Source organism: Alternaria rosae (assembly GCF_020736505.1).
Source record: "Alternaria rosae strain MPI-PUGE-AT-0040 chromosome Unknown BKA58scaffold_5, whole genome shotgun sequence".
Classification (NCBI taxonomy): domain Eukaryota; kingdom Fungi; phylum Ascomycota; class Dothideomycetes; order Pleosporales; family Pleosporaceae; genus Alternaria; species Alternaria rosae.
Window position 1 is genome coordinate 2,222,597 of NW_025763574.1, and position 16,561 is coordinate 2,239,157.

Consider the following 16,561-nt stretch of genomic DNA (forward strand, 5'->3'; position numbering starts at 1 on the left):
AGTACCAGCACGTTGTCGAGCTGCTGGTGAAAGAAAAATCGGCTGCGGCCGCCAAGATCGCAGATCTTGAGACCACCAAGGACGCCTTGTTGGCAATTCTCCGCAAGAAGATGGCGGAACAGGTGAAGGGGGTTTTCGTCAAAACCCACATTGTATCTGACAAGAAGGTCGTTCTGCGGGTTGGAGAGGAAGTGCGGAGCGGCATCTTCAAGGAACTTTGAAGATGGGTTGGGTGGTTTGGTGCCGTTCTGATTCCTCATCTTGTTTTCTCTTCCCCTTTCCCGATTTTGTTTTTTGGTGTTTGGTAGATAGATTTCGACCTTCTGGCATCAAATTCCATCGCGTGGTGTGCCGCATATAATGTCTTCTCAGTGTGTGTACAGTGGTACCTTCGTGATTTTGTGATTTTGACGTTGTGAATGCAACATGTTCCACACGCTTCCATATAAATCTATACCTCCATGTACCGCAAACATCTTCCAGAGTAGCAGCAATAGACTCAAGTTCAGAGTCATTGTAGCCCTCTCAGTATCACTTGTCCGGCGTCTTGCACTGCAGAAGTCCATCGGCTCACATCACGCCCACCTAAGAACCTAGCATCATGTCCGCGTCACTGACTGGTAAGCCTCAACAAAGCGGCTTCTTTAGCCGCATGCGCCGTCGCAACGACTCGGTAATGGGCTCACCAACAGGCTCTGCTACGCCTTCCATCGCGCCTTCTCTCGCATCTTTGAGTCAGGACAACGATAATCTGGCTGCGATCAACACTCATCTACACACTCGTAACCAAGAGTTGATGCAGCAGTCTGAAGTCAATCAATTTCTCTTCCAAGAAACCTCTGAAGCGCTGACAGCCAAAGAAAGCGAACTTGCGAAGCTGAAAGAACGGATTCGCTCCAATGCCGAAGCTACCAACGAGACTATCCAGGCTCTTGGACATCAGCTCCAGATTCTAGCCGAGCAATTAGCGGAATCGCAGGACAAGGCTGTTGGTCGTGAGACTTCCCTAGCAAAACAATTATCGCAAGTCCAAGACCATGCCAATGAGCGTGAAGCACAGCTAGTAGAGCAACTATGCCAAGCCCAAGACACCAGTGCCGAGCACTCAGCTCAGCTAGAAAACCTAGAAAACCTACAACACCAACTCTCCCTGAAAGCCGCTCACGCGCAGTCCCCGACCCAAGAAGACGTCGACGACTTGATCTGGGCTAAGCTCCAGGACAAGAATAAGACTATCGACTTCCTGCGTTGTCGGCAGGCCAAGTCTGATAAGCGCATTGAGAAGCTGCAGGAGCGATTGGAGGTTGAGCAGAGTGTGGGGAGGGATTGGGTCAAGACTATTATGATGGTCAATATGAAGGTAAAGGCGAGGGCAGGAGATGGTGCTGATGCTGACGCTGATGTTGAGGTGTAGATGTAGGTGGTCCGGCTTAATGGTATGATGTGGTGAGTGACATGTTGTGGTCGGGCTAGGTGGTATTTACATAATGCACTCTACGTTTCTCGCAATATCTGGATTTGTCTTCCCTCCAATCTCTCACTTGGTTCTCTCTCTCCCTCTTCGTAGTTGCTATCCCTTAATGCTCATTGCGGTCCTATCCAAGTCCCGCTCGTCCATGCTGCAACATCCGTAGCACACTTCACGGTAACACCCTCGACGTCAGTCTGCTGCACCCCCTGTTCACTTCTCAACGGGAGAATCTCGCCGGTGTCACGTAAGGCAAAAGACGCCACCAATGTATCGCGTAGTCACATGATCCGTCATGTACTGCTGTTGGGTGAATCCTTGTTCCGTGTGGGACGCCACCAATAATGCTCCTATGGCCCATCACATACATGCGCCTGTGTCGCTGTTGCGCCGCTCGGGGGTCACGATAACGTGGCTGACGGGGTTGATGCCTGTTGGAGGTTCGTGTTTCATGGGACACGTAGTGGGCTGTCAGGCGCCTGTCTTCACTGTGTCATCGTCCGCCTTTGGTCTCCGAGACTCCGAAAGAAAATGTACTTGCATATAAGTCTCATGCCAAGATGCATGTTACCGCTGTCTTTGTACTTATCCGGTTCTTTTGCCGAGCAGGTGCGCTGATGATCAGAGTGCTGCAGGGTAATCCTAACGGAGCAAGAGTTGAGTGTAGGCAACGGGTACTGTACACGAGGAAGACTATCTGCCTCGTTTGCCTTTTCCATATGGTATCAAGAACCTGGCAATGACGCGTGTGCCTTAGTTGGCAGTGTAACTGAATCAATTGAGTTGGCTTGGTTGGTTGAGGTGCTAAGACCCTTGTTTCATGTGCAATTGGTTTGCCGCGAGATACAATCGTGGGCCACTGATCTGTGTATTCCGTGCAACTCTCTCTAATTGCGATAGCGTCATGCGGTATTTTCAGTCCGCTCTTCCGTCATACCTACTGTCTGGCGCTTGGTCCTCGCGGCAGTCAAGCGAGAACACCGCAAGCATCAAGCGTTACATCGGTCGAGCTGTACCTTGTTTGCGCAACGGCCCAATACTCGACCCTGACGGCGCTTGCCTTGTCAACATGATCACGGGATCACGATAGATTTGTTGCTCATGTAGACGCCCGCTGAACATTGGACGGCTGCAGCTTACTAGCTTCCTTGGGTGGAAGACTGACATGGATGACGACGACTTGGAATGCAAGCCACAGACGGGACCTTGCGGTAGGATGTGATAAGTTGCATGGTTGACGTACTGAGCCAACTCTAATTGCATTAGATATGTCGAGAAATTCTGGCATCGGTCTTCCAAGCATGAATCATGCGTTCTGTAGTACCTCTGCGCTGTAAGGCGGTTGGCTGCTCTGACAGCAGGCACTACAGTCTGTGGCTGCTGTCTGACAGCCCCTGTATTCATGACGATACTACTGTAGCCTATAACAACGTGTCTTAATTTCGAACAGTTTATCAACGTGCAAGCCACCTCGAGAGGAAGACGTAGTGTATGTCGTGCGGGCACGTTGATACTGGCCGCCCGGGTGACGCATGTGCGCTCAAACGATCGCACAAGACCGGTGAGCTCGATTGGGGCAATTTGAAACGAAGTACAATCGTTGATATTTGAGAGTTGGTGGACTGACTTCTTATCGCCAAAAGGAGGGCCTAGTGTGGTGCGAACGAAGGTCCATCGAAGTAAGATCGATGTGTATTACGGCAATATGCTGGAAGCTTTGAGTACCTCAATGCCTTGCTGGAGCGTAAGATTTGAGTCATCCGATTGTACCTTTTGGTTTGTCATTGAATGAGGTTTGAGCCTAATTCTGGATATTGTTGAGCGATATGGCTAGTTTCGCTCCTTGTACCTCGCAACGCCAACTCCTAAAACAGGCATTACGAAGCAAACCCGACCTTGAAATGCAAACTTTAAGCCACCGAAGAGAGAATGGCATGCGTAATATCTGCTGGAAAGGCTGATGAATGCAGAAACGTAGTTGAAGGCCTGGTCAGGGTTCAACCGAGGAGGACCTCCCATTCCCATTCTTTCATGACACTCAACCAATGCAAGCGACTTTTGACCGTGACTCCCGAATCCTGGGGGTCTAAAGTACCAGACGGTACCGATATCCCGCATGGTGTCTCTCGTGAGCCGAAATCGCGATCGACGTCGTAATCATCAGAATAGGCGTCGTTCTCGCATGTTATGGATGCGTCTGATGAGAAGCTGTCGCTGCGCAAGTTCTCCATATTCATGGTTGTACGCTCAAGCACATGATTGTCGCGCCGATTCCAGACCTCTTTCGTGACTTCCAAACATCGTTCTATGATCCCCAATTTCATTCTGGTAGACATCAGAGACCAGCGGTCTTTGACCCATTCCCTATCATCTGGCTTAGTCATTTCGCAGCCAGCGGCCATTAGAGGGTAAATATGCACGATAATCGAACGCGAGCGTGGATGAACGGTAGCCAGGGTGCACAGTACTTTGTTTGCGAGCACGCGAGGTGGCTGAGATGGAACCTCCGGCACGGCTTGGTGAAGATACAGCAATGTTGCGTATTGGTAAGCGATCGCAGTCTTGATGGCATCTTGCGGACTTGTTGTTTCATCTTCTGGTTCTTCGATGTGAGAAGGCGGGGTCCATTCTTCGAGTTGGGATTTTAACTGCACTGCTTGTGATATGATAGTGGGCCCGTTGCTATCAGATCTCCGTACCTTCCTTACCAGATTGGCCACCCGGCCAATGATGGGAAAGAGCGTGTGCGCGCAACCCATCAATGGGTCAAGAGCAGAGTCGGTGTCTCCGGCAGCATATATGCTTTCTCTCACATTGTCGACATCGTATGCGTCGTCTTCGTCGGCAGATGTAAGGCGAGCAAGAACGTCCATGTAAATCCAAGTGTTGCAAAGAAACTTTAGCCGAGCCCATTCTTCGCCTTGCTTTGGCATAAGACGGTGGTTCACAAGTGCTTGATTGATCAAGATCTTAGCTCCTTTGATGTGGTTGATACCGGTACTGATATGCTGATCCCAAGATTCGGCAAAGGCCAGAACAAGTGTGGTCGAGATAGCTGCATCGACACGCATGTTTTGGAGTCCAGCAGCTAATGCATGTACGGCGCTCCGCATATGATCTATACCCTGAATGCGCAAGGTAGGCATATCTCTTGCCTGATGGAAGGAGGTCATCGATGCGATGGCATGATAGAGTGCTGGACAGTCCCTTGTGAGAGGCCAGATGAGGGTCCGCCACGGGTTCTCTGTAGGCCCGTCCTTCACTGACAGTACGCCGCACGTGTCTCTATGATAACGCCGTGTGAGTGACTCCGCCGATGTCATAGATAAATGCAACTGGGCCGGGATCTTGAAGTCGGGAGAATGCGAGGAAGAGCCGGACGAGCTTGGTGTCGCGGGCGATGGCAGCCACATCACACAAGCTGCAGACTCGTCAATCTTATCGCGTACAACTTCTTCATCAACATCGTCATCCAATGGCGCTGGCGGCGTCAAACCAGAGGGCTGGTAGAAAGCCTCATGCTGAGATACGAAGGAAGAGTACTCCTCCGGTGGCACATTCAGATCTGTTCCTGGGATTAGGAGGTCCACTATTCGGGGAGACTGGCCTGACGAAAGACTTGAGTCAGAGTTCGTGTTGGTCCGCACAGTAGTCGTACTTTCGGCTTGAATGATGCCAAATGGCTCGAAAGGACCTGGCGCATACGACTCCACTGGTGATATTGACTGAGAGATGAGGAATGGCGATGTCGTCGGGACAGTGAACAAGTTTCCCATAGGTGCCAAGGGAGGGTTCGAAAAGGTTGGTTGTATAGGCGGATCATGCATGAAAGGGTATGAGTGTTGAGGCGGCGGATAGTATACCTCATGGTGGGGCGGGCCACCGAAGGTGCGTTGGTAGTCTTGGAGATCGGACTGCCGTTGGAATTGCGAAGACACAGCTGTTGGTAATTGGGAGACCGGGGTTGAGCCGGTCAGACGCGTATCAGTATATCCGTAGCAAGAATGACCTTGACGTGAATTGATGGACGGTTTGCTTGCAGTGTTCAACTCTTCGTAGTGCTTCCATTTGTAGTCTTTGGCGTAACCGCCGCATGTTATTGCACGTCTCTCGCATTGCTTGCACGAAGGGTGCCTTTCGTCACATTTCAAGCGCTTTGCTTTACAGGAAACGCATCCTATGTAGAGGTGTCAGTATAGTCACAGGCAGGAACAGGTCGAGTGACGCTTATCGTGTAAACGACAAGAGATGACGCAGGGTGAGCATACCATTACGGCTCTTGGACTGCTTCCTCTTGGTGACGCCAGAAGTATCGGAGGTTTTGGTTGTCTTCTTCTTCGCGGAACCTGATGCAGATGACGCCTGCTTAGCGGCCTTGACGTCGATCGGAGCCGTCTCGGGTGATCTCAGCACGATTGAGGATGACGAAACAGCGATAGCCTCAGCCATCTGCCGCGGAAGGTGCGAGCGTTCGGTCGCTGGGCGAATTTGTCGGCGGCCCGAGATATCATATGCAAAACAACAATTGACTAGCTACGCGCGGAAACGAGAAGAATCATCGGAGGTTTGGTAGATAAGCAGGAAGGCGGCGGTATCTAAAGTGGAGAAGAAGCTGGGGAGATGCACGCCTAGTCATTAGCGCCACACCTATCGGGCTCGCCAATCACGCGTAGGGTCTGGCTGCACCATCTTTTTTTACCATGCGCGATCGTGATTTTGCTTCTTCGAGGTCTTGTGCTTGGTGATGTACGGCGGTCGCTACTCGAGTCCAGAGACTTGTGCGACGGCAGGGTCTTGAGATTAGCCGTTGCTTTGGGACGTGGTGCAGGCTCCATCGACGCTATCCGCGTTCGTAACCCTTGCAGCCGGCGGTGAACCGCTCCACGAACGGCTCAGCCTTGTTTCGGGAGCGACGCAAAGCCATGGGAGATCCCGTCGAGCATGTGTTGCGAACGTACTCTCTTTGGGAACTCTACGTCAGTGAATCTAGACCGGCCTACTTGGAGTCGGCCTCTTTGGGTGGCACTGTGCACAAACACATAAAACAGTAGGAGGCTAAGCTTTTTCGTATCTTTACGTCGTCCTTCATGAGACGGAAACATGCGGTGTCAGTCTCAAGCGACATGTAGTGCCCCGGCATCTTCACACTCTCCCATCACCATCGCAGTCCACAGCCACTCTACTGATCTGGTGGCGAGGCCTCTACCTCTCCTTTGTCCTCGATCTCGTACATGATACCATCGACAGTGACTTCCTTCTTGCCTTCCTGCATAGCTTTGATGAGACCAGGAGCCGTAGCAGCGATAGCAACTGCGGTGATAGTGCCCGCGGCGACGCCATTGACAAGTATAGCGGCACCGCCGCCTGCCGCTGCGCTTTGGAGAACCGCAAAAGTGCTTCCAGCTGCAACGTTTCCGACACTAGATTGAGCTGCAGCAGCGGCAGATCCTATGATTCTGTTAGTCGGGTGCGTAACATAAAAGACAAGGAGATCGTGACGTACCCACAGCAACTCCCTTAGCCGTGAAACCCACCATACGTAGAACGCTGTGCGCAGCGCCGATACCGAGAGGAGCGGCAAGGACACAGGCGATCATACCCGTGGTCTCTCCGGGGTGCTCCTTAATCCATTGCCTGGTGTGCTGTGCCGCGAAACCAGCGTGCTTTCCAGCTTCCTGTCCAACGCCATCCAAAGCCTTCCAAGCGTTGTCGAAGAAACCCATGATGAGCTTGAGACTGTTTGTGGTGTGGCAGGCGATGAAAATGGGACCTAGGTAGTATCCTCTAAAGAAGAAAACTTGAGTGTGTAGTGTACCGGGGGAGAACCGAATGTGTGAGCGGGTGAGTAGTGAAAGTGAAGGGCGGCAGAGGGGCGCGGAGTAGAGTACAGTTACACAAGGTCAGTTGAGCAGAACGCAGCTAGAATTACATTACCAAATCGTACATGCGCTGTTAAAAAAGAGCCGCGCAACATGCAAACGCTAAAACAGCAAAGACGCCTAGGAAACTAAACACTATGAAAGCCGAAAAGGGTATCTCCTCTCGTAGTCCTACAGTCAATAATAGCTTAACGCCGAAGCCCTAGCCTTCTTCTTCCCCTTCTTCTTCGTCTTACCCGGCGTAGGACTAACCACGTTACTGCGCCCACCCAGCCTCTCCTTCCTCTTCTCCTCCCCACCATTCATACCCGCCATCTTACTCGCACCGCCCGTCATGAAGTCACCATAGGCGCTCTCGGCATACAGAGCAGGTGTTGTGGTGCCGCTAGGTAGCCACTCGCTGCCTTCTTCCCACGCGATACCAGCAGCGTTCGCGGCGCGTACGCCTTCGATGTAAGCTTCCATCCTGCTGCGCTCGTCGTCGTTTTCGAGACCACAGCCGCATCCGCAGCCAACTACGCATTCGCCGTCGTCCATGCCGAGCTCGTCGTTCATGCAATCCATGTGTGCGACGTGTCCGCATGAAGGGCAGAGATGGAAAAGGCCTGAGACGCGGATCCAGCAGATACTGCAACTGTATACGGGGTCTGTTTTGGTGGGCTTGGAGGATGTAGTGGTGAGGTTGGTGCGTGAGCGTCCGTCGCGCCACGATGAACCGGCTGAGACGGTCGATGTGCCGCGTGATAGGCTGGGTCGACTTGCCCTGCTGGGTGGAGGCTGCAGTCGGTTCTGGCCAGGCGACGTGTCGAGGCCGGCAACGCTCTCGTCTAGCTCTTTCGTTGGGGTTGGGACGGGGATTGAAAGTTGGAGATACTGCTCCGTTGGAATGAGTGTGTTGAAAGACGGTAGACCTTCTTCTGATATACCGCCAGATATCGTTCCAGGTTGGAACTCCATTGCTTCGGGGTTGAAAGAGAAGTGGCGAGGTGATGCGCCAGGTGTGCGCTTCATTTGCGTTGTAGTAGGGGTTGGCGGTACTAGTGTTGATGAAGCTCGAGATAGGTGTCTTGATGCTTTTTCATCGCCGCTTTCGTCGGCGGATGTCTTTAGTGCGAGCGATACTGAGCCATGCTTTAGGCCGGTACGGGGAGCTTCGGCTGGGAAGTATGACACAAGGCCGTTGAACTTCAGTACTTCGGCCCGTATGCTGATGAGACCCCAGCGGCTCAGCATCTCAGCATACTGCTCGCGCCAAGCCCGATGCAACCAGTCTTTACTCGTGTCTAGTAGTGGCCTACTAAAACAAGCCTCATCATCGAACTGATCCTGGTTCTTGAGCGTGACCTTGATGCCTCCTCTGTTGCCTGCCCCGTCTTTAGGTTGGTCAGAGGCACCACTCTCCTTTGAATTTGCTAGTTTGTAGCCGCCTTCCTCCTCGACTCTCTCATAGTCGGAATCAGAATCCTCGATATAGTTGACATTGACTTGCTCTGATTGCCCAAAGCTTGCTCGCTTGCCGTGCTTCGAACGTGAGGTTAACAGGTTGTTTTGATCGTGGGAGTCGCTTCCATAAAATGTGGTTGTCCCCCAAGTGACACCACTGGTCGGTGCTGAAGTTGAGAGATCGTCCATGCGTGACCTTACAGGAGGTGAAGAGGACATTGCGTTTGCAAAAGGACGCGACAATGCGGCAACAGCACTTGCAAAATTTGCAGTGGAGCTTTTCTTATGCGCCGTATGACTTTGCTCTGGCGATGTTCCGTATGGCGTGTGATTAGCGGTCTGCGCACTTCTCATCGTAGACGCCCTGGACAAGGCGGGAGGCGTGTTACCAGTAGAGTATGGCGTGACAGGGTCGGAGCTGATATGATCGCTACCCCAAGGGCCATTCGAGCTTCCATGACTGCCATACGTATCGAAGTTCTTGGCTAGTCTCTGCCATGCAAACTCATTGGCCGGCGTTGCAAAGCGCGAGTGCGACGGAGTAGAGGGCACAGAAATTGTGGGCTGAAACAAGCTCCACGCAGCATCCACTGAGGAGAAGTAGTCCAATGAGAACGCTGGTGCTTCCATGGACATGGGCAGCTGAGATTGTCGCATCTTGGCCATAGCTGAAGTGACACCTTCGCGAGCAGCAGGTTCCGCAAAGATGCATGACAGCATAGCAAGCATCTGGGTATCTGCTAGGCGTTCGAAATGGTCGAAAAGTGATGGTATCAACCATGTGACGACAATGTGGTGTCCCCATTTCACGCGAGCTTTGAGCCTAGGATTGGCCACGGTATCTGCCTCGTCGAATTGTAGGTCCAGCCCACTATCCTTGCGTTTGATTCTCACAAGAGCTCTTCGGGCGAGCACAAGAACCTGGTCCCTCCGGTACTTTTGAGGTAGTATTTCCAAGGGCACCTCATTACTCAAAATCAGTTTGCAAAGGATCCAAATATCCGCGAGATCTTCATAGCCGTGCTTCCGAGCTACTTCAGAGTTGTGCTCGCATATCACTGGTCCAGGTCCAAAAATCCGGTATTCCTCCGCGAGTTCACGCTTACTGGGTACCAGATCGTCTGTGGCAGAAAGTAGTATTGTCACAGTCGACTTAGGTTTGGCAGCCTGCTTTCCTCCGCCAGTCGAAGAGGGTATTGAGTTTCGCGACTGGAAGCGGGATGCCGATTTTTGCCAAGCAAGCGGTGGCTGGAAGTTGCCTATGTGTGAATTTCCTGCATGATGGGAGTCGGACGATGAAGATAGGGTGGAGGATGTTTCCCATGATCCAACGGAGGAGGATGGCGACGACGCGCCATCGGAGGCTCCCGGATGACGATTCGTAAAGCGGCCGAACGAGTCGAAGATGTCATTCTTCGAAACACCCTGTCTGAGACTCCTGGTAATCTGGAATCTGAAGGTATCTGAGCCAGGCATGGATTTTGCTACGGGTATCCTTGCAACTACAAGGGATCCATCTACCGAGAACCGTGCAGTACACTGAACCGGCAGCGGTATGTTGGCATTAGTATGGGATGATTGCATGACGTCATCAGTGAACTCGCCCTCTTGGTCTTCATCCTCACTAGAGCTCTCGCCAGGTAGTGGTCCAAGGTCTGCGAGCGGGTCACCATCTTCGGCTAGATCCAGGCTGTCATCCAAAGCTCGTTCACCCAACGCATACGATAGGACTGCTTCCAGGCCCTCTCGCTGTTGGTCTGCGCAGGTTTCAGCAATGCGGTGCATGTTGTTCGTTAATTCCTCTTGAGTTTCTTTGCTAATCGCCGCTGTCGTTCTCTCAAACTCAATGTGCAAAGGAGTCGATATCCTGCTAAAAACGGAGCCCGATTCTTCCCTTTTGATTGCCCTCGGGTAGGAGACTGGAAAGTTGATGGTGAAGCGAAGAAACACTAATCTAGGTTCGTTAGTGACTGCATCCCAATCACCCCATGGACCGCTGAAGGAGACCTTGATGCGGCGCCGGGGAATATCGATTTCTTCAAAAGCAAGCTTCTTGTACTTGTGGCCTACCAACGCAATCTCTGCACCAAGGTCGTTCTGCTCCTGAAATGGCTGCTTCTTAGCGCGGTCGTGATGGTTGGTGGGAGCATGGAGGTCATTGATATCGTTATGACGGTCACTCCCGAATTTGATGCCATTAATCCATTTCATGTGATTGACTACGCGTGGATCATGTCGCCGAATCGGGCGAGCCGTCATGGTTTCTCGCGGAATTGTCTCATGCTGAATCCGAGGATGCGTTCGGCCATGGTAGCGCGGAGCGTAAGCATCTTCTTTCAATGAGTGGTTTTGGAGGAGAGTGGAAAGATTGCCTTTGCGTTGTCTGCGAGGTGGGCCAAATTCGTCCTGAGTGTTTGTACTTGTGGTAGTAGGAATAGGCCCATCGCGATACGAAACATACGTGGCACCCTTTCGCGTCGTGCTGGGCTGCTCGACAAGCGGCTCGCCTTTACGGTGACCGACCCACTTCTCCAAATCTTCTGAAGAAAGACGATGAAGTATGAGTCGCCTGTCAGTGCCATAAGAAACCAATTGAAAGTCCCTATTGTCGAACCCGTCATCGGTGGAGCCACGCGTGCGCCAAAGGAACTCGCGAACTTGAGCATCAGGGGCGTGCTCGGGAAAGTGTGTAGCAGATGTATTGGTAAAAGTCGAAGGGTCGCTACCATCAACGTGTTTGTATAGCCAGAGAGAGGAGTTGCCACGTTGCGGCATGGCGAGGATACCGTGTGGAAAGGGCGTGTGTCGCGCTCGCCACACGGGGTAATCAGTGCGAATGACGCGGCGAGGAACACTTATGTTGTCTTTTAAGCCTACGTTGTTCCAGAGTTTGATAGTCGCATCGAGCGAGCAGGTCATAATTTTGTTCGCGTCGTTGCGATTCCAGTCGATACCGTAAATCTTGGTCGTATGCGCGGTAATAGTAGAAAGAGGATTGGCTCCATGACGAGTGTCCCAGATGTGAAGGTACTTGTCGTGAGCACTTGCGATAATCTTGTCGTTTTGGCGGTTCCATTTGACTTGGGTGGCTCCTGCGGTATAGTCGGCAAGCTTCAGCGGCGCCTTTTGGCTGCGAAGATCATGGACGAAGACGAAGCTGTCAACACCACACGTTGCCAAAAGGTCTGGATGATGTGCAGAGAAGTTGATGTCTGTTATAGCTCGGTCATGCGCGCGCAGGGTATACTCGATGGGCGCTTTATTGTTGTTGTAAGGCATGGAGAGATTGTATACAAGCGCAAGCTGATTTCGGGTGGACGCGATCCACTCGGCGCGTGCTGCGAAGGGAGACCATTGTACATCTGCGACATCCCATGAAGACTGGTTTGGGATGATGAGGGGTTGAGACCACAAGTTATCCAGATCTATGATGCGAAGGCCATTCTTGCTGGCGAGAACCACGTCGCGTCCTGCTGGGCTTATACTCGCAGCGCCAATGTCCTCATCTACATCTATGAAGACATCGTCGTCGAATGTTGGCGACTTGAAGGCTGACGATGGCCCACCCCCTGTGGCCGCCATCCTGGGCTTTGGCAAACCTGGCCGCGATGGACGAGGGTGAGAGTGTTGATGTTGGTGATAGCCCTGGCCCCTTGGCGCGCCTCCCCAGCGATGGAGATGCCGGCTGATAGGCTAAGCCTTGTTTGGCAACGTCAGTGGGATGCCCGACCGATTACGCAAGGTCAAACATCCAGCCCGGGAGGTTTAGCGCAGTGGCTCTTACTGCGAAGGCGCGGCATCTTCTTCTCTTACCTAGAGAAATCAACTCGCGTGCTTCAAGTAGGCTTCAACGACTGTCGCAACTTCTTATACGTGAAGCATATCTTTCGCGATCACCCCCCTCTACCACTGACGAGTCCTGCCCCGCCTTCAGTCATGTCGCTGCCCAAGCGAATCATCAAGGAAACCGAGCGCCTGGTCAACGAGCCGTGAGCATGTCCACTACACGAACTTCTGTGGCTTTACTGACACAGATACCTGTACAGTGTGCAAGGCATCAGTGCGACACCTCACGACGACAATCTCCGGTACTTCGACGTCACCATCGACGGACCCAGCCAATCTCCTTATGAGGGTATGTTTGCACATGCGGCAATCTTCGACTCATGGCTAACAAGTCTCGTAGGAGGCGTTTTCAAGCTCGAGCTTTTCCTCCCAGATGACTACCCCATGACGCCGCCCAAGGTTCGCTTTCTCACCAAAATCTACCACCCCAACATCGACCGTCTAGGGCGCATCTGCCTCGACGTCCTCAAGAGTAGGTGGAACCTGACCTTGCAAAAGGACGACCTAGCTAACGTGTTTAGGCAACTGGTCGCCCGCACTCCAGATCCGTACCATTCTCCTCTCGATCCAGGCTCTCTTGGGCGCGCCCAACCCTGACGACCCTCTCGCGAACGACGTCGCGCAGGCATGGAAAGAGAACCAGGCACAAGCCATCAAGACAGCGCAGGAATGGACCCAGCAGTATGCGAAGCCATGAGCGCCGAGATAGTCAAGATCACATATACGGAAACGCTATGCGGTCTGCACAGGCAAGATCATCGTATTGCCTTCGGAAGAAGGCACAATCTGAGATAGCAGAGGAGGGTTCTCCTATAGCTTTTCCCTGCGATTGTGGATCGAGTTAGCCTAGTATTCATAACGGACTGGCCTTCCGATACTGCCCATTTCCTTTGTTCGATACTGGCCATTGATTGCCTTGCAAGCCTGGCGTTGGATGGACGATTGGAGAGCATGACAGGCACATATCCCCATTGGCAGGGCAGAAATTCTGGTAGCTCTGTTTTGCCGAGCCCTGGTCAATACGAAGGACATGGAAATGAATAACGATTCCAATACCCAAACCGTGTTTGCTTCAATCGTGACTGAACGTGTATGATACCGATTATGTCCATCTTAACGTAATGAATGCAGCACGCGTCTACTGCGGGGCATCTAGCTGTATGGCGCCGCCTGCGTAGAGCGGTCCATGTTGAATGTAGCTCATATCTGATCCAGATCTGCATAAGATGAACTCCCCGTGCTCGCACGTGCGATTCTGCGTGTCTTGGGGTTGTTGTACATACTTGCATTGGAGAGCTTCCATGTTCGAGACGGATGGCGGGGATGCTCGCCAACGCTACTCCCTCCTTGTGGCGACCCAGCTTGAGGCGGCCGGACCCTCTGCCACCACACCCCAAAAGATACGCGGGAACCATTTGTTGTCCTGCTGTCGACGATACCGCCTTAGCAGCATCGCGTTAGGTATTCGCAGCTTTTCGACTGCGCAACCTGCGTCTTGCCGCCATGACCCTTTCTCAGGCAGATATTACTTTGTCGACTGATAGACTCCGTTCGTCTTCGTCTCCTTCTCGATACTCCTGCGCGACGCAGAGTAGGATTAAGCGAAAATGTCCTGCAATGCGAAGGCATTTGGGGGCGTCTTGGCCGCCATGAAGCGGTCGTCTTAGTCGCGGCAGACCGCACAATTTCATCCCCACCTTACTTGTCACCACCGACCCCGTCAATGGAACGTACAACGACCGCAAATTCGCAAGCCTCTCCGATAGAGCCGCCCTTCTCGTGTCAGAGACTTCTTGATCGTACACGATGCCGCACATACTACAGTCGCTGCCAGAGAGCTCCGCGACGCTCTCCGAGGGGGCACGGCAGAGCTTCTTATGCAGAACGATTCACACCGCGGACGACGCGATGCGATTCACAAACACTAAGCCGACGACTAGAGCAGTTGTGCAGGATGCGCCGGTGTATCCAAGTATCTGCAGCACTTGAGCTCGTCTCATACTTTCGCGGATCAGCCTCCAGCATTGAGAGCGCAGGCGGAGCTTCGCGACAGTCAACCGCAGCCTCGTATCGCGACCACTCTGCACTTCCCTGCCAAGCTGATACTTTTACGAATACGCGCTTGCGGCCGAAAGTTATTGCAAGCTCATACGGCATTCATCCTCCATTCGGAGGGGGCAGAACCTGCACTGCTTTGCTGGGCACCTCCCAAGCCATGGACAACCTCGCAACGGACAGGCCACGCAACGCCTGAAGAAGCTTCGATAGATTCCGAGGGCTTGATACTGCATTGCGACCGCCGACGAGCTGAACGGCATATATCACTACTGAGTTACGGCGCCGACTGCCCCTCTTCTGCTTTGGTCACGGTATGGGCAGCAACGCTTCTGGTCACGCCGACGTTTGTGAAGACGTCCGACTCTACGAAACGGTACGGACGCTTCGCCCATCCACAAGAGCCTCACCCCGCGACCACCCTACGCCCCTCGATCTCATTCCGTCATGATGCCTGAACACCATGTCATACTGATCGAACAAAGGTGGAGGCTGGCATTCTGCCTTCCTCACAGCGGTGGATCCGGCGTCGGCGACTTTGCTGTCGGGAAGGCGGGCAAGAGACGAACAAGAGCACTGCGCTATGCACATCCGCGAAATGGGAAACGCGAGGAACTCGCGAGGAACGACGCATACTCTGGCTCCAGAGCAGTCAAAGAACAGATGATGTTCCCTCAGACCAGTCTCTACTAAGTCTCGCCGCCGCGCAGGCTGGTGTTGTGCTTCCTACCTTCGTCGGGCTGACGACAACGGGCAACAGAACTCCGCAGTTGTTGCGGCGCAATACAATGACCGTATGAGGCTCGAACGGAGCGATGGCCAGCGACTAGCATATGCGATGCAGTTGATGTCGGCAATGGACAACACGGCTGAACAAAGAAACCTGGGGGCGATCTCTGGCATGTTGCGCGCCTGAAGGGTCACACATTTTGCGGACTATGGCGAAGAGCGCATGCGTGCGATCAGTCGAGCAGAAGGACGCGTCAAGGTCCTCATGCTTGGGGTATTCGTGCAGTCCGACAGCGATGGGAAGGTTGGCAGCTGGACACACCGCTGTCATAATCGACCCGACCTGTACCTTCACAACTTGGCAAACTTTCCGCCCCCTTCGAATATACGTATTCGGTATTGGTGGTACCATGGCCGATGCTGAGCGCATGGGAAACATCAGCAACTCATTTCGCCGACGTCTTTTACATACGACGCTGTCATCGTTCGAAAGCGACATTAGGCTTACTGCTATCATTATATCACTGTCGACAAGAAGATCAACTCCAAGACTTGGAGATGCATCTCCGCATTGTTGTTAAGAAAGGAAACAGGGACCGACACCTCGCCGTTCTCCCAGACATGATTGAGCGTTGGAGCTGGTAAACTGCACGGTAGCAAGTCTCAGAAAAGGTCGATTCAAATGAAACTCCGACTGGTCGCGCGAAACCTGTGTCATTCCGGCCTGAGCGGCGTTCATTGTGGTCAGGGGAGTCTGCGATGCCGGCATACCGTTGCAACACAGACCAACACCACAACGCCATGACCCTAACTTCGATGCGATATCAGAAGACAGAGTCTTTATCACCAACTTCTTGACATTATCTGAAGTTTTGACCGGAGTTGTTGCCAGCCGCAACCTAGACCGTCATTTAGGAATGGATATCCTCATGCGACAGCGAGTATGGTCAAGAGGTGGAGCGCTTGGGTGCGCGTCTTTTTGACTTGACTTCATTGGAGAGCCTCAGCGGTGGCGATTCAATCGTCATCGATGGCGTCTACTGTCCGGAAAGTCCGTTACCAAGTCTCACAATGTTACCATTGCCCTCAATTGCCCTCAAGTCGCTGGTTGCGGGAATAGATCAGCTTGGACCTCACCTCA

General features: G+C 52.7%; 5 protein-coding genes across 5 annotated transcripts; 2 read left to right on the forward strand and 3 right to left on the reverse strand.

Moving 5' to 3' along the window:
• Positions 1 to 367: 367 nt before the first annotated feature.
• BKA58DRAFT_421205 (uncharacterized protein) lies at positions 368 to 1,813 on the forward strand (the record flags this gene model as incomplete). Its single annotated transcript, XM_046172770.1, has 2 exons — positions 368 to 1,360; positions 1,568 to 1,813. The coding sequence occupies exons 1-2, from the start codon at positions 602 to 604 to the stop codon at positions 1,811 to 1,813; spliced, it is 1,005 nt and encodes a 334-aa protein (XP_046025580.1). The 5' UTR covers positions 368 to 601.
• A 1,355-nt stretch (positions 1,814 to 3,168) lies between these two features.
• Positions 3,169 to 6,028, reverse strand: BKA58DRAFT_182479 (fungal-specific transcription factor domain-containing protein). Its single transcript, XM_046165418.1, has 2 exons — positions 5,737 to 6,028; positions 3,169 to 5,645 (listed from the first exon to the last, which is right to left on the reverse strand). Exons 1-2 carry the CDS (start codon positions 5,915 to 5,917, stop codon positions 3,466 to 3,468), a joined length of 2,361 nt encoding a protein of 786 aa, XP_046025581.1. The 5' UTR covers positions 5,918 to 6,028; the 3' UTR covers positions 3,169 to 3,465.
• A 495-nt stretch (positions 6,029 to 6,523) lies between these two features.
• On the reverse strand, positions 6,524 to 7,191 carry BKA58DRAFT_469710 (uncharacterized protein; the record flags this gene model as incomplete). Its single annotated transcript, XM_046175154.1, has 2 exons — positions 6,524 to 6,916; positions 6,972 to 7,191. The coding sequence occupies 2 exons, from the start codon at positions 7,189 to 7,191 to the stop codon at positions 6,648 to 6,650; spliced, it is 489 nt and encodes a 162-aa protein (XP_046025582.1). The 3' UTR covers positions 6,524 to 6,647.
• A 98-nt stretch (positions 7,192 to 7,289) lies between these two features.
• BKA58DRAFT_385580 (uncharacterized protein) lies at positions 7,290 to 12,419 on the reverse strand. The gene has a single exon (XM_046170388.1). It carries the CDS (start codon positions 12,370 to 12,372, stop codon positions 7,525 to 7,527), a length of 4,848 nt encoding a protein of 1,615 aa, XP_046025583.1. The 5' UTR covers positions 12,373 to 12,419; the 3' UTR covers positions 7,290 to 7,524.
• Positions 12,420 to 12,726: 307 nt separating this feature from the next.
• BKA58DRAFT_402229 (ubiquitin-conjugating enzyme/RWD-like protein) lies at positions 12,727 to 13,333 on the forward strand (the record flags this gene model as incomplete). Its single annotated transcript, XM_046171706.1, has 4 exons — positions 12,727 to 12,779; positions 12,825 to 12,925; positions 12,977 to 13,108; positions 13,158 to 13,333. The coding sequence occupies 4 exons, from the start codon at positions 12,727 to 12,729 to the stop codon at positions 13,331 to 13,333; spliced, it is 462 nt and encodes a 153-aa protein (XP_046025584.1).
• Between the last annotated feature and the right edge of the window lie 3,228 nt (positions 13,334 to 16,561).